The sequence below is a fragment of the Hibiscus syriacus genome, unplaced genomic scaffold, assembly GCF_006381635.1.
Source record: "Hibiscus syriacus cultivar Baekdansim isolate YM2019G1 unplaced genomic scaffold, ASM638163v2 tig00110123_pilon, whole genome shotgun sequence".
Lineage (NCBI taxonomy): Eukaryota > Viridiplantae > Streptophyta > Magnoliopsida > Malvales > Malvaceae > Hibiscus > Hibiscus syriacus.
In genome coordinates, this window is record NW_024062599.1 from 2,019,930 (window position 1) to 2,034,302 (window position 14,373).

A 14,373-nucleotide genomic window follows, 5' to 3' on the forward strand; every position below is an offset into this window, starting at 1 on the left:
ATGCTTGTCAAAAAGCATACATTTTAGGTTTAGTCCTTTATGTCTTTATAATTCATAATATTACACTTTAGTTAGAGGGAAACCTTAATTAACCCGCTTAGTATAATTAGGCTCAATAATGCATTATTTGATTGATTTTCGAATTAAAAATAAGGCAATGTTCATTTATTAGGGGATTAATAGTGTATCTTCCTCTTTTTCCCGGGGTGACCACTATTGATTCCAGAAGTAAATCGCCACTCTTTTCAAAACCCCGAATCATATTTTTTAAAACTATTAAGCCAATGTTCCTTTATTATGATGGATAACGAAACATCTGCTTGTGCTCAGAGTGGTCGTTATTGATCTTGGTAAATCAACATCCTTTTTAAAATTTGCATGCATAGCAGGTTTTAATTTATTGCATTAATCACTTGATTCGACCTTGCGATTACTCGTCTTTAGGTACGACCTACATTATTGTGGCCTTGGTAAAATTTTGATTCTTAACCACTAACTTTTAAAATGTTATTCAAATTAAATTTACAATCTCACGATGACCTGTCTCGGGGTACGACTAGTTTTGTTTATAGTTCAAGTAAAATTTAATTAAATCCCTAACTACTAACTTCTAAAAATTTTTGAATTAATTTTACGACCTTGCGATGACCCGTCCCAAAGTACGACTAGCATTATTACGGCCCGGGTAAAAATTTGCTAACCTTTAATTTTATTCGATTTACATTTATTCCCTTTAAGTTTTTTATTTTAATTTTAGATCTTTATTTTTTAACATTTATGTTTTAGTCCTTTAAATTTTCGTATTTATTTTTTCTAAATTTTTTAATTTACGCTTTTTTTTGTCTTCAGTTTAGTCCCTAATTTGATTACTTAGATTTTAGGTTTAGTCCTTAAATTTAGGTTTCTTGTAGTTTAGTCCCCGAACTTTTTAATTTAGGTGTATTTTTTATTTGGTCCTCGCAGTTATGCATGATGTTTCATTTTGATTATTTGATTCAATTATTGGATAAAATTGGCTAGGATGAATAACTGTAGCCTCCATTTTAGTTTAATTTCACTATGGTCCTTTAATTTAGGTGACTTTTTTATTTGGTCCTAGCATTTATATATGAGGTTCCATTTCAGTTATTTGATTCATTAATTGGATAAAATTGGTTAGGATTAACGATTATATCCTCCATTTTAGTTTAATTTCAGTTTCGTCCTTTAATTTAGATGAATTTTTATTTGGTACTCTCATTTATGCCTAAGTGTCCATTTCAATGATTTGATCCAATAATTGGTTAAAATTGATCAGGGTAATATTAAAATCTTTACCTTAGGTTTAATTTCACTTTAGTCCTTTAATTTAGGTGAATTTTTATTTGGTCCTCACATTTATGCCTGAGGTTCCATTTCAATTATTCGATTCAATAATTTACTAAAATTGGTTAGGATTATTAATTAGAGCTTTGATAAGTGTTCTATTTATTTAATATTTTATTATTAATTAATCTATTTTATAGTGCTAATTTGGGTTATTTACATAGATTCTATATAGGATTCTACTTTTCAAAGAACAACAATTAAAGAAAAAATTAAAGCAAATTTATCCTATTTGGGAGTAGTCGGCGCCAACTCAGATTGAAAGACCAAGTTAGGTGCCAACTCTAATTAAATAATCCAGTCAGCAAGATCAAAGAAGAAAAGAAAGGAGAACCACAATTCTTTAGGAATTAAAAGTTGTAATTAAATTCAAACACTTTAGATTTTATTATTTTATTTATATTTTATTATTTGTATTAGGAATTTTAGTTTACTATTAATTAAGAATTTTAATGTAATTAAGAGTTAGTATTCTATTTTCATTAGGTTATCTCAAAGCTATAAATACCCTCTAGGGTAAAAGCTTGAGAGATGTACAAGTTTAAAAATTAGTATAAAACTGATTTTGGCTTTTAGGTTTTTAGTTCAATAAAATTATTTTCTTTTTCATATTTTCTATCATACTTGGCTTAACTTTTTCTTAGCCGATAGTTGAGCTACGATTCAATTTGATCTCGTGAGAAATGCAAAAGCGCTTCATATCTTCAGATTCTTTCTTGATTTTTGGCAGACAAGGAGAGGCAATCAACATTTTCTTTAAACATCTCAAAAGTGTCAATCCAAATAGTGCATGTTGGTTTGATTGAAGTTGTGATCTACAGTTGAGGAGGAGAGTCAGCTTGTAGCAAATTCAATTCCCTAAGAACAAACTTAGCGAAGGTCCTCTAAGGGAAATCAAGATCGGGTTTGATTCTCATTGGGACACCATAATCCCAACAAAGGCTTTTCCAGCAGTAAAGAAAGAATTGACGTTAAAATCAATAGCCGTTGTTAATCCAAAAAAGGATTAAATTTCAAAGATTATCTTTCAGAATTAATTCACTTGAGAGAAGAGTAAGTTACAAGGATTGGGCCTTGTAGACAGTAATCGGCAAGCATTTGAAGCAAAACTTATTTCAGTGATCACGACAGATTGAGGCAAAGCAAAGTTGGAGGCTATTTGTCATTATAATTAATTTTTCTACAATTTACTTTTCTTTTTTAATTGCTTTCGTTAATTTAATTTACTTGATTATTTTAAAACCCTCTCTTTTTAATTATTTTATTTTAAAGCTTTCTTTGTTCAAGATCAAATCAGATTTAGAAATTTTCGAATCCTTGTGGACTGACACCATTCTTCCCTATTATGCGTTTTTAGCATAATTGTCTAACAAATATGATTAATTATTTGAAAATTACGACGCTTGTCAAAAAGCATACATTTTAGGTTTAGTCCTTTATGTCTTTATAATTCATAATATTACACTTTAGTTAGAGGGAAGCCTTAATTAACCCGCTTAGTATAATTAGGCTCAATAATGGATTATTTGATTGCATTTCGATTTCAAAATAAGGCAATGTTCATTTATTAGGGGATTAATAATGTATCTTCCTCTTTTTCCCGGGGTGACCACTATTGATTCCAAAAGTAAATTGCCATCCTTTTCAAAACCCCGTGTCATATTTGTTTTTAAACTATTAAGGCAATGTTCATTTTTTATGATGGATAACGAAACATCCGCTTGTGCTCAGGGTGGTCGTTATTGGTCTTGGTAAATCAACACCCTTTTTAAAATTTGCATACATAGTAGGTTTTAAATTAAATCAAAATTTGAAATCAAAATTTTTCAATTTTAAAACATAGGGTAATCGACTAGGTACTAATTTTTGGCTTTGTGAGGGTGTTAATCATTCTCTACGCGTAACTAACTTCAGAATCTGATTAATATTTTACATACCAAATTTGATTAGTTTTTAAAATGATTGGTGGCGAATCTCATCTTTTCATAAAACTTTATCAAAAATACCAACATTGAATCGGGCCTCAAAAGCCGGTTACGACAATATGTAAATAAAGCTTATTTTATATCCAATCCAATTTAAAAGAGCAAACGAACTTCGGACCCATGTTATTACAAAATCGCAAAAACTACCATCCAAGAATGAATACAAGATTTTAAAGCTATGGGGTGAACTTAAAAATATTAGGAATAAACATACTTATAAAATTTTAAAGGACAAAAATCGGATTTTCAATAAAAATAAAAATAAAATATTTAAAATATAAATTTTAGGGTGCAACCATCTCCAGCCATACCTCAATCCATCCCTGCTACTATTACTATGAAAAGGGTGATCAAACTCCAAAGCTTCATCGACACAATCCTCCCACACAACTAAAACATGGAGCACACACTTCCCCCAGACCTTGAGCAGTCGAACAATGCCAGTGGACGCTGATGTCCATAATTCTTTTAATCCTCCATTTTACCTTCGCAGAAGTAACATAAAACAAAGAATGAAATCCCAAAACCAGAGTGTGGGGAGAAGGTGTCTGCTCCATGTTTTATCTGAACGAGGATTCAATACCAAAAAGCTAAACAAAGAAGATTAAAAAAGGAGAAGAATCCAAAAACTGATCTGGGCTTTCAGAGAAATTTGAAAAGGACGAGATTTGGCTCACGAGAATTCAAAGGATTCTTTAAAAAAAAAAAAAAAAAGAGAGAATTCAAAGGAGGAAATGCTCACCTACCGGCTACCACTACTCTCGTAACCCGGAAAGTATTGAGCAAAAGGATATACATTTGTGACCAGCTTCCATGAACCATCCTCTTGTTCTTATTTTTAAAATAACCAACTTGTTTTTGTCCAAATTAGAAAAAAAATAACCAACTAGTTGTGTACATATATTATTTTATTACTTGAAGGTGGTTTGTTTACATTTATTATTTATTTTATTAATCATGACTGGTTTGTTTTACCTATGTTAATATGGGGTTGTTAGTTCTCTCTTTTCTATATATAACTTTATGAAATAATAAAAATAAAGTATATAAATAGTTGTTGGATTATGCGAAAATTATGTAAAATAAATATTAAATTTTAGATCTCATTATATAATAGGAATCATGTCATTAATTTACCTTTAGTTGTTATTTGTAAGATGACTAACACATTGAATTAATGAAAAATATCTTGTTTAATCTATCAACGGTAATTAAAACTTTATTTTAATATTTTAAAAAATTATTTTAAAAAATTATTAATGACCCTACATATTTATTAATTTTTAGGCTCCTTAGTATAGAATGAAGCTCAATTTTACTAAACTAGATATAGCAAATATATACACGACGCAATGCAGCTACCAGACCATACAGTTAATGACAAATGTATAACAGTACATTAAAAAATTTAACGAAATAATAACAACTTTTGTAAATGTCAGCATCACACTAATCACACACACTAATATTCCCCCTACTTCATCAAGTCTCAATAGCAACAGTACCTGCCATATTTATCTTCTCTCGAAAAAGAGGAAAGTGCCACATATAGCTTCTCCTGAAAAAGAGGAAAGTGAGACTTGGAGAGAGGATTAGTGAAACATCAACCAGTTGATGTTGTCTAGGAACATAGTCAAGGCATACAATATCATCAACAACGGTTTCACGAACAAAGTGCACATCGAACTCGACATGTTTGGAATGCGCATGAAAAATCGAATTAACACTCATGGCAACAACACTTGAACTATCACTCCAAATAATAAGAACATCAGCACAAGAAATACCCATATCACCAAGAGAGCACGAAACAAAACAACTTTAGACACTATGACACAAGACTATCATCGAGAAACAAGCAATAACTCGATACTGACCAATGATTATCAAAGATACTTTCCCAAACTACATTCGAAAAAGCCCAAATAGATAGGAAAGTTTTTGTAGAAGCACAAAAGACCAAACCATAGTTAATAGTGCCACTCCAATATTGCAATATACATTTAGCGGGTAACAAGTGAAGCTCACACGACTGATGAATGTATTGAGCATCTCTACCAACACTATAAGTAACATCGATCTATTATGACGAAGATAAAGTAAAGCTCCAACAATACTTGATAATGTTGAGGATCATCAAGAAGTCAACTCGCCTCTTAAACCAATTTGGGTGAAAAAATCATAGTTGATCAAGAATCAAACTTATCCATTCTTTTAAGAAATTCACGGATGAACTTGAGTTGGCTTAACTTCAACATTCCTTCACTTCAAACAACTTCCATACCAAAAAAGAAATTTAATTCCCCAAGATCCTTCAATGAAAAACTCGTTACTAAGTAACCGCACCACTCCCTCAATCAACTCATCAGAACTACCTATAAAAACAATGTCATCAACATAGACGATAATAAACACAAATTGAATACCATTTTTTGAACAAACATAAATGCATCAACTTGCGTTCCTACATGTGGCGACGCTAAACGCAATGGGCATAGTAGCCAGTGGATATAATATCACAAAACGCAATGGGCATAGTAGCCAGTGGATATAATATCACAAACGGTGAAAAGAAGTCGCCGTGCATGGTGACGGCTTTCACATATGGCGGTCCTCGAGTCGGAAACGATGGTTTGAACTTTGAAGAAAGAATTTAATAGGCTCGTTGATCATCACCATCTTCGTCTTCTACGAATTACAAATGCCAATGACCCGGTCCATAAGGTGCCTAAATTAGGCTACAGTCATTTTGGAAACGAGTTAAAGATTAACACCAGCAACTCACCGTATTTGAAGTGGAGGTGGGTCGGGAGTTCATCGCATGTTAGCCCAGAGTTTGTTCCGAGTTCAGATGAAATAAATATGGAGGAGGAAATGGTAATAAAAGGAGGGTTGGGTGAATATGTTAGTTCTCACAGTATGGACGTGTACCTACATGGAATTGCAGGGGTACAAGAAGAAGGGACTGAATTTTGTCTTCAAGTTGACCATGATATTGCACTAGTAAACAAGCATTTGGACCGACTCAAAGATTGTTACGGGATTCCCACTGATTGGTGGGAAGGTGAGAATCGCAAAAAAATGGTTCAGAGGGACGATGGCCGTTGGGAGGTTATAACACCTTAGTACCTAAAATATGGAAATAAAAAATAATAAAATAAACAAACTTGTTTGTCTTGTTTGAATGGATCTAGGAATTTAAGAAAATTTGTGTTTCTAACTATTATTATCCAATAGTAAAGCAAAGAGAAAATACGAAAATATTGTTGGTTCATTTTCTGTTTAATCTCTTGACCAATCTATAAGATTAATTAACGTTTCATCTAAACATCATCAAAACGCAATTCTAAACCTAACTCTGACCCTGCAGGATTAAAGCATAAACAAATAAATATAATTATTTAGTTGATGACAATCGACATCGTTAAAAATTATTTAGTTATAGATTGATACTGTAAATGTGGGCTTTTTACGTCTCTTATATGATTTAAATCTTAATAATAAATCAAAGGTTAAATTTATAGAGTCTTCAAATTTTAAATTTAGATGATTTGATCGAAAAACTAGAGTTCAATATAAAATGTATATTATAGAAGTAAAAGAAGAGTCGCGAGGTGCCTTGAATGGTTCTTTAACCTCGAAAGGGACCTGCTTTTGAATAATTCTTCGTACGGGTGTGACGCACAATTTTATGTTAAAAAAGTTTATTATATAAATATAGAATATTAATATAAACTATAAAAAAATTAAGATATATAAAAATTTAAATTTTTAAAGAGATTGTATCGTCATTCTATCCTCGATCTACCTTTAGGTGCTGTGGTTGAGTGGTTAAAAACGTTCGTCAACCGTTAGGCTCGAGATCAAAAATCAGTAATTGAAATTTTCAAGCCATATTTCTCATTTATAATACGGTAAATAAAGTACCTATGAAATATAGGTATATAGCTGTTCCCAAGCCTACGATGGTGTGCTCAGTGTTAAAATCGGTGCAAGGAACACCAACGTGATTAATTCAAGTGATAAGTAGTTTGATATCGCTTAAGTAAAGTTTTAGGTTCGAAACCTTGTATATGAAAAAAATCTCTGTTGAGAGATTCACTCACTAAAATTAGGTGTGTGATGCGGTTTGTGTGAATTAGTCAGGATGAAACCTTGAAATTAAGAGGACAACAAAGACAAAGGGTTTAAGGCGATAAGAGTTCTATTGTCAAGGCACAATGTGCGTGTCTTATTGAAGTAAGGCACACTTTTTGAAAATAAAAGATATAAATGTTTTTTCCAGTTATATAGTCAAGTAAAAAGAACAATTCATGCAATGTAAACACCAAAGAGTATTTATCATCAACATTTTATGTATTAAGCATCACTTCATAATTCTTTACATTCAATAAAATTTTGAGTGATACAAATAATGAGATTCTTTAAATGTTCAACTTCAACATAAACCAATCAAGAAGTATGTATAAATGCATATGAACTACTAAACAAAAAAGAAAATTTAATACTTTATAAAGGACTATAAGTTAAACAAAAGCTCTTCATTTCATTTACTTTTAACATTCCAATAAAAAACATATGACATTGTATTTTATCATGCAATATAAAAAAATTATATTATAAACGGACAAAGCTAGTTATGTAATAATCTTAAAAGGATATATGATAACATGACATCACATATAATCATCTTTCTCGACCAAATTTGTATTTACATCATCTCCATCAAGTGAGTGGTAATATTCATCGTTTTCCCCATCTTCATCTCCATCTCTCTGTCATTGGGATTTTCGTGAATTACCGTCTCTTCCTCTTTGTGATTCTTGATCTCAAGTTAAATCGCTCTTCATGAACTTTAGTAGTAGTCACAACGTGTCCCAAGTAAGACCTTCATCCTCTTCGAATAATAACTTCCCTTGAGCATCTTCATATGTCATTCCAATCAATCATTCATTGTTGTCGTCAATATTTTCAAAATTATTGGGTCAATTTTATTACGCAACTTGAATCATAAAATCAATGTTCGATTGTACTTGACGTACACCAAGTCATTTGGCCTAGATTATGCGAGTCTATTTCTCTTTTTTGTATGAATCTATGAGATAGTGAGAAAGGTTTATTCAGTTTATAATTATAAAAAACCCAAAAATTTAATATTACTAATTACATTAATTTAGTTAACGACAATGACTCGTACTCAAAAGTGCTTCAATTTCTCTCACAACCTGGTGTACTACAAGTAAGACTTAGAACTTTTATGGCAAATTATTATAAAGTAGTTGTTGAAGAACCATAACGTTTCCACCACTCAGCTGCAACATGAAAAACTAAAATTAGATGAATTGAAGTATATGATATATCACATATATATATATATATAAGTTAAATTTTCATTACCTGGAGTCTTAGACTTCGTATGTCTAATAGCCATTGAATTCCTAAACAATCCATGTGCTTTGCTTGTAAGTAGTGAGCTCTTTCATAATCTTATATTACTTGTCAAGTGACTAGTAGCTTGGAATGGATGATTTAGCTAGCATTCTCATCTATTGTCTATTATTTTAAAGACTTATTTCCATTAAATGAAGCTACAATAGCTTTTTTAGTACGATCCATAGTCTCATATATGTATCCCATGGCATGTTTTTTTTCTCTCCATCAACTTTTCATAGTGCACAAACTAAATTGGACCACTTAACTTCAATGCATATACAATACTATTACAAAAAAAAGACATCAAAATAATATTAGCAATTCTTTCCTTCGGGTTCCTTGGACCATTTTGATATCTCTTCGTTATGTGTTACTTGTGTGTTGATGAAAATGTGATAAAGGCAGTAGTAAATCTTGTCATCACAGGCCTTGACAAGTTTCTTTGTTTGGTGAATTGTCTCATCATATTCAAAATGATCTGGACGCTGATAAATGAAACTATTAATCTGAATTGCCTTCTTTAAGACCTTATTGATAACAAAAATAGCTTCAATATCTTCAAGAAGTAAATCAATACAGTGGGCTGCACAAGAAGTCTAATACAAATGTGGGTATTTTACCATCAAGAGTGCCCTAGACCTACAAAGTTGATTCCATTATCTGTTATAACTTGCGCAATATTACAAGCACTTACTTCATCCACAATTATACTTAGTAGTTCAAATAGCTTAGCAAAAGTCTTTGAATATTTTGATGCATCAATAGACTTGAGAACATGCTTCATTTTGAACAATCAACTAAAAAATTAATTTTGTCCTTCCACACGGACCAGTCCATCTATCCAAGATGATAGAAAATCTTATTTTCGCTCATTATTCTCTATGATTTTTCATAGTCTTATTGGTATTTGCAACTTTGTTCTTCAACAAAAAGACTCTTACTTCATAAGCACTTGGTAACTTCATTCTAATTCTAATTCTATTGATTGAATGAATTGTCACTTTAAAGTTAGGATGGGTGAGAGAATTAAAGGGAATCTTAGCATCACACATCCATTTAGCAAAATCAACACATACTTTCTCCCTTTGTTCTTTCTTATAGGTCTCATTAATAGTCATTTGCTATTGTTTGTCTAGGAGATTTAATAAAAACTTTCATTGTATAACTTATTTTGCCCTTTTAACATTTGAATTCATTGATGTTTTAACTATTTTCTCCTTTGGGTTAGATTTTACCAGTTACATTTCATCTTCTTTGTAACACCCAAACTCTAGGCTAGTAGTTTCAGGTTTACCCGAGATGTATGTGGACTTTGCAGAATTCTTGATTAAATCATTGGGTGAGGGACTTCATATCTACACCTTTGCACAGTTGACGGTAAATCCACCTAGAGTGTTTTTAGAATTATCATGGTAGGTTAAGGCATGCAGAGTATGAGGAAGAGTTGTTTGGGTGAGTCAAGGCATCTCAAGTGTGAGGACTTGTGTATCAGTAGATCTGTTTCAACCATTGGCTAAGAGAGCCAGAGATACACGATTAGAGAAGAGTGAAATCAGCTTTATCACTTCAACCGAGTCAGAGTTTAGATGTAAGGTCTCATAGGAGATTGCCAGCTTCGTAGTTCGTGCCGAGTGTTGAAAGCTCCAATGGAGTTTTGGATTATTCATTGTGTGAGAATTATGGCAGGAAGCATCGAGGAATATGTTTCAGACTCTCTAGGAAGTGCTATAGATGAGGATCCTTACAACATGTAGTTAGGGATTACCCTAGTTTGTATAGCAATGTCTCATCTCGATTTGGGGAAGCGACCTCAGTAATTCATCTCGATTTAGGGAAGGAACCTTTTGAATTTGTTCTGATGCATTCGTGTATGAACAATAAATGATTTAGCTAGGTGAGCCAAGCCTTATCCGTGATGTCTTCGTGTTGGTATTTGAGTGCGAGCTATATACAACACATAGTACTATGTAGCGTTGCGTAATACAGTGGATTTTAGTTTTTGAGGCTAAAAGATACCAAGTACTTTATGTGTTAATCAACTACCATTAGTTTTCATCGAATAGCACAGTGGTGATAAGTGATAGTGGTGCAAGACGTAGAATCATAGAATCTTTACGTCAGAGTGTGGTTACAAGGGATCTCCATTATTTGATGTGTTCTCTACAGGAGAGATAGATGTTGCTAGTTCCGTTCAACAAGTACTTATTTTCAGTTATGATTACCTTATATGTACAATCTAATAAGGAGCGCATATGTGAACTACAAGAGAAATAAGAAACAATTAAGTGGCGTTGATGAATATTGAATCAAAGTTGTGTAGCAAAAATGTCATAATGACATGTAGAGAGTTAGGAATCGTCATCATATCTTCAGTGGACGACATCGAGGTCATGTATGACAAGTGTTCGTAGGATCTCGACATGTAGTATGACAAGTTACCTAAGTTTAGTAAGTAAAGTAGATTTATAAGATGGTGTAGTATGTTAACTTGATTGAGTAGAGTTAGCTAGTGAAGGGTTAGCGATAGTGGTTGAATCATGGAGCAGTATTTTCCTTATAAAACATTCTGAGTTTTCAGTGTTAGGATGAATAAAGTAAGACTCTATGGTTCTGCGCTTCTCGAAGATTGTTGCTTAAGGTTTGAAGCATGTAGCGTCCTATAGAAAAGGGGTCATAGATCGATTTTGTGAGGTCTCAAGTTGCATGTCTTGTTGCTAGGTTTTCTTCCACAAGGATCAGACTTTATAAGAGATTAGGTTCTTCGAGGATTCAAAGTGTGTTTCCTAAGGATATGTTGTTATTTGATCCAAGTAAATTTAAATATCATTCATATTTGTCATTTTTTAACTAAGAAGATGAAGTATAATCGATTACGGCTTGACTCTCTAAGTCCCCAGTGTAGTCGTCAAGCTGTCGGAACGGTCTTTAAGCTTTTTAGGGCTATGGCGGGAATCGATCCAACTTAATCTTGAGAAAATGTTGGGTTTTAAAATAAATGTAAAAATAAATAAATTTGGAGTCGTCATCGAACTTTGGGTTAGGTAAGTCGAATACCTAAAACTACATTTTAAAATAATTTTAAGAAAAACATTTTTAAAAGATAAAAAAATGATATGTGTTTAACCAGAAATTCGTTTTGAAAAGGGTTTGAGAGTCGATTACATGTGGGGAAGGATTAACACCCTCACAACGCCTGAAATCGGTACCTAAGCGATTATACATCATCTAAATATTGAAATTGGAAAATTCGAATAACATTTAAATTATGATCCTTTTTAGAAAAATAAAAAGGGATATTATTTTGTACAAACAATCTTTTGAGAATACTTCCTAGTCAGTTAAGGGAGTATTTTTATGGATTCCTCGTACAAAATAGTATTACCCTAAATTTTAGATACAACAAATACATAAAAATAGAAAAAAACAAATTCATTTAAAACATTAAAGGTATTAGCAATCCTTAGAAACACACTCCTTGTCAGTTAATGGGTGTTTCTTCAAATTCCTCGAATAAAATAATATATGAAAGTATTTCGATTAACAAATAAATTTATAAATATGTAAGTAAAGGATTATAATAATAAATATGATAACTTTGGATTAAATTATAAAACTACAAGAGATTAAGGCAACCCATGTAAATATTTTATATGTTATACACTTCAATCGTAAATAAACCAATAACATTATTCAGAATTAAAAATTAAACTTAAGGATTAAACTGTAAAATAAGCAAAACTAATGGCCATAAACAAAAATAACACGCAAGAAAGGTACCAGAATTGTAGTTTAATCACTGCTAAATTTTAGGATCAAAATGGAAATCATTAAAATTTAAGGACTAAATAAGATATTTACCCAAAACACATGTAAATACTAGTAGTGATTTAATCATAAATATGGAAAAACAAAAGCTCAAAACAGAAATATAGAACTTTCATTAAATGACTAAAACATGAAGTTACAAAGCTCCAGGGACCTAAAATGTGATTAACCCACGTGAAAAAATGCTCTCACGTCCCTTGCTAAACGACGTCGTTTAGCTCAAGGTATAAATACCCATCAAACCGGCTTTTTGGCCCCCAAACCTATTTTTTCACTTTCTCTCTCTTCTTAATCTTAAAGAGAGAAATTCTCTATTCTCTTTTCCTTTTATGGTTATGGAGAACTCGGTCGAACGCCGTACATCGGCGCCGGGAACCACCATCCATGATGGTCAAAAAATTTAAAAACAAGCTAGAATGATCCTATCGTCCTCCAAAACTCGGATCTGACCTTGTTTTCACCCAAAAACACCCCCAAATTCCTAGATCTACAAAAAAGAAAACAATTGTAAAACGAAAGGTCTACCTTTCGTCACCGTTAAACCCACCGTCGGATGGAGGGATCTTAACTAGAGGGATCTTTGTTTTGGGGTTTATCGAAGGATTTTATTTATTTATTTTTAGTTTTGGTTTTTGGTTCATCTGCTTTGGTTATTGGTTTCTTTGTTGTTGATTTTATTTTCTGGTTGGTATTCTCTACTGTTGATGGTTGGTCAAATCCTTCTCTTTGTCGTCTTCTTCGAGTTCCTTTTATAGGACTCTTTAGATCACCCTTCGGAACGGTATGAGGGGAGGAGCCCTCTGAGTCACCAGGGCTATGACGGTTGCCGTCTTAGGGGCGACGCCAATTTTAGGTAGCTGGGGCATTTAATGCCCTAGATTTGTTTGATTTGGCCGGTGATATCAGCTCAAAAATAACAGCGGTGGTGATGGCTCGGATTGAGACAAAACCCTATATTCTTTAGATCTGGACCGTTAAATTGGTCCATATCTGACAATTCATATCTGTGCGACGCTTGGCTAGGGATATGTAACCCTAGTTCTGATCTCTTCTGGGTCGTTGGATTGGTTCAGATCTGACGGCTCAGATCCTTTGGCTGCTGGAAACAGAGATGGGAACCCTAGTTTTACTTGGGCTCCTACGTATGGGCTTCATTCCTTGGCCTTGAATGGGCTCACAAACCTGACCAGCTCACCTGTTGGGTCAGGCTTCTGAGCCTGGCTGGGCCTAGATGTCAGCCGGACTTTTGGACTTTGGACCATCTAATCTGGACCCGAACCCTGGACCTAAAATATAATAATAATAATAATAATAACAACGACTTGAAAAACATATATATATTTCATAATATAAACTCATACTATAATATATTTATTTCAATTTCAAAAAACTAGATTATTATATACTTATATTTATATTTGTCTTCAAACCATATGTTATATATTTCAAACACTATTTTATATATATATATATATATATATATTTCAAAACTATACTATACTCTATATATATTTCAAAACTATTTATTTTCAAAACTATACTATATATATATTTATTTTTCAAAACATATTTATTTTCAAAACTATACTATATATTTCAAAACTATACTATATATTTCAAAACTATATATAGTATACATATGTAACCAAAACAACACAAAACAAAAATAAACTAAACAAAAGGAAACTCTAGGATGAAAACACATGTCTACATCGATGATTCAATGTGTCACTTTAGGCCCATTCAGATTTGGTGTGTTACATTC

The 14,373-nt window shown here is 32.3% G+C and overlaps 1 protein-coding gene across 1 annotated transcript; it reads left to right on the forward strand.

Annotated features, from left to right (window-relative positions):
- Positions 1-5,878: 5,878 nt before the first annotated feature.
- On the forward strand, positions 5,879-13,823 carry LOC120215559 (phospholipase A1-II 1-like). The gene is made up of 4 exons (XM_039213211.1): positions 5,879-5,981; positions 6,088-6,414; positions 10,470-10,533; positions 13,682-13,823. Exons 1-4 carry the CDS (start codon positions 5,879-5,881, stop codon positions 13,821-13,823), a joined length of 636 nt encoding a protein of 211 aa, XP_039069142.1.
- The last annotated feature ends 550 nt before the right edge of the window (positions 13,824-14,373 follow it).

What these genes read in the sequence shown, in the direction of transcription:
- LOC120215559 (XM_039213211.1), top strand. Translation starts at nt 5,879, where the DNA reads ATGGGCATAGTAGCCAGTGGATATAATATCACAAACGGTGAAAAGAAG. An exon ending in TCCCACTGATTGGTGGGAAG is followed by an intron (nt 6,415 to 10,469) that starts GTGAGAATCGCA and finishes GAATTATGGCAG; the next exon opens with GAAGCATCGAGGAATATGTT. An exon ending in GATGAGGATCCTTACAACAT is followed by an intron (nt 10,534 to 13,681) that starts GTAGTTAGGGAT and finishes GGATTGGTTCAG; the next exon opens with ATCTGACGGCTCAGATCCTT.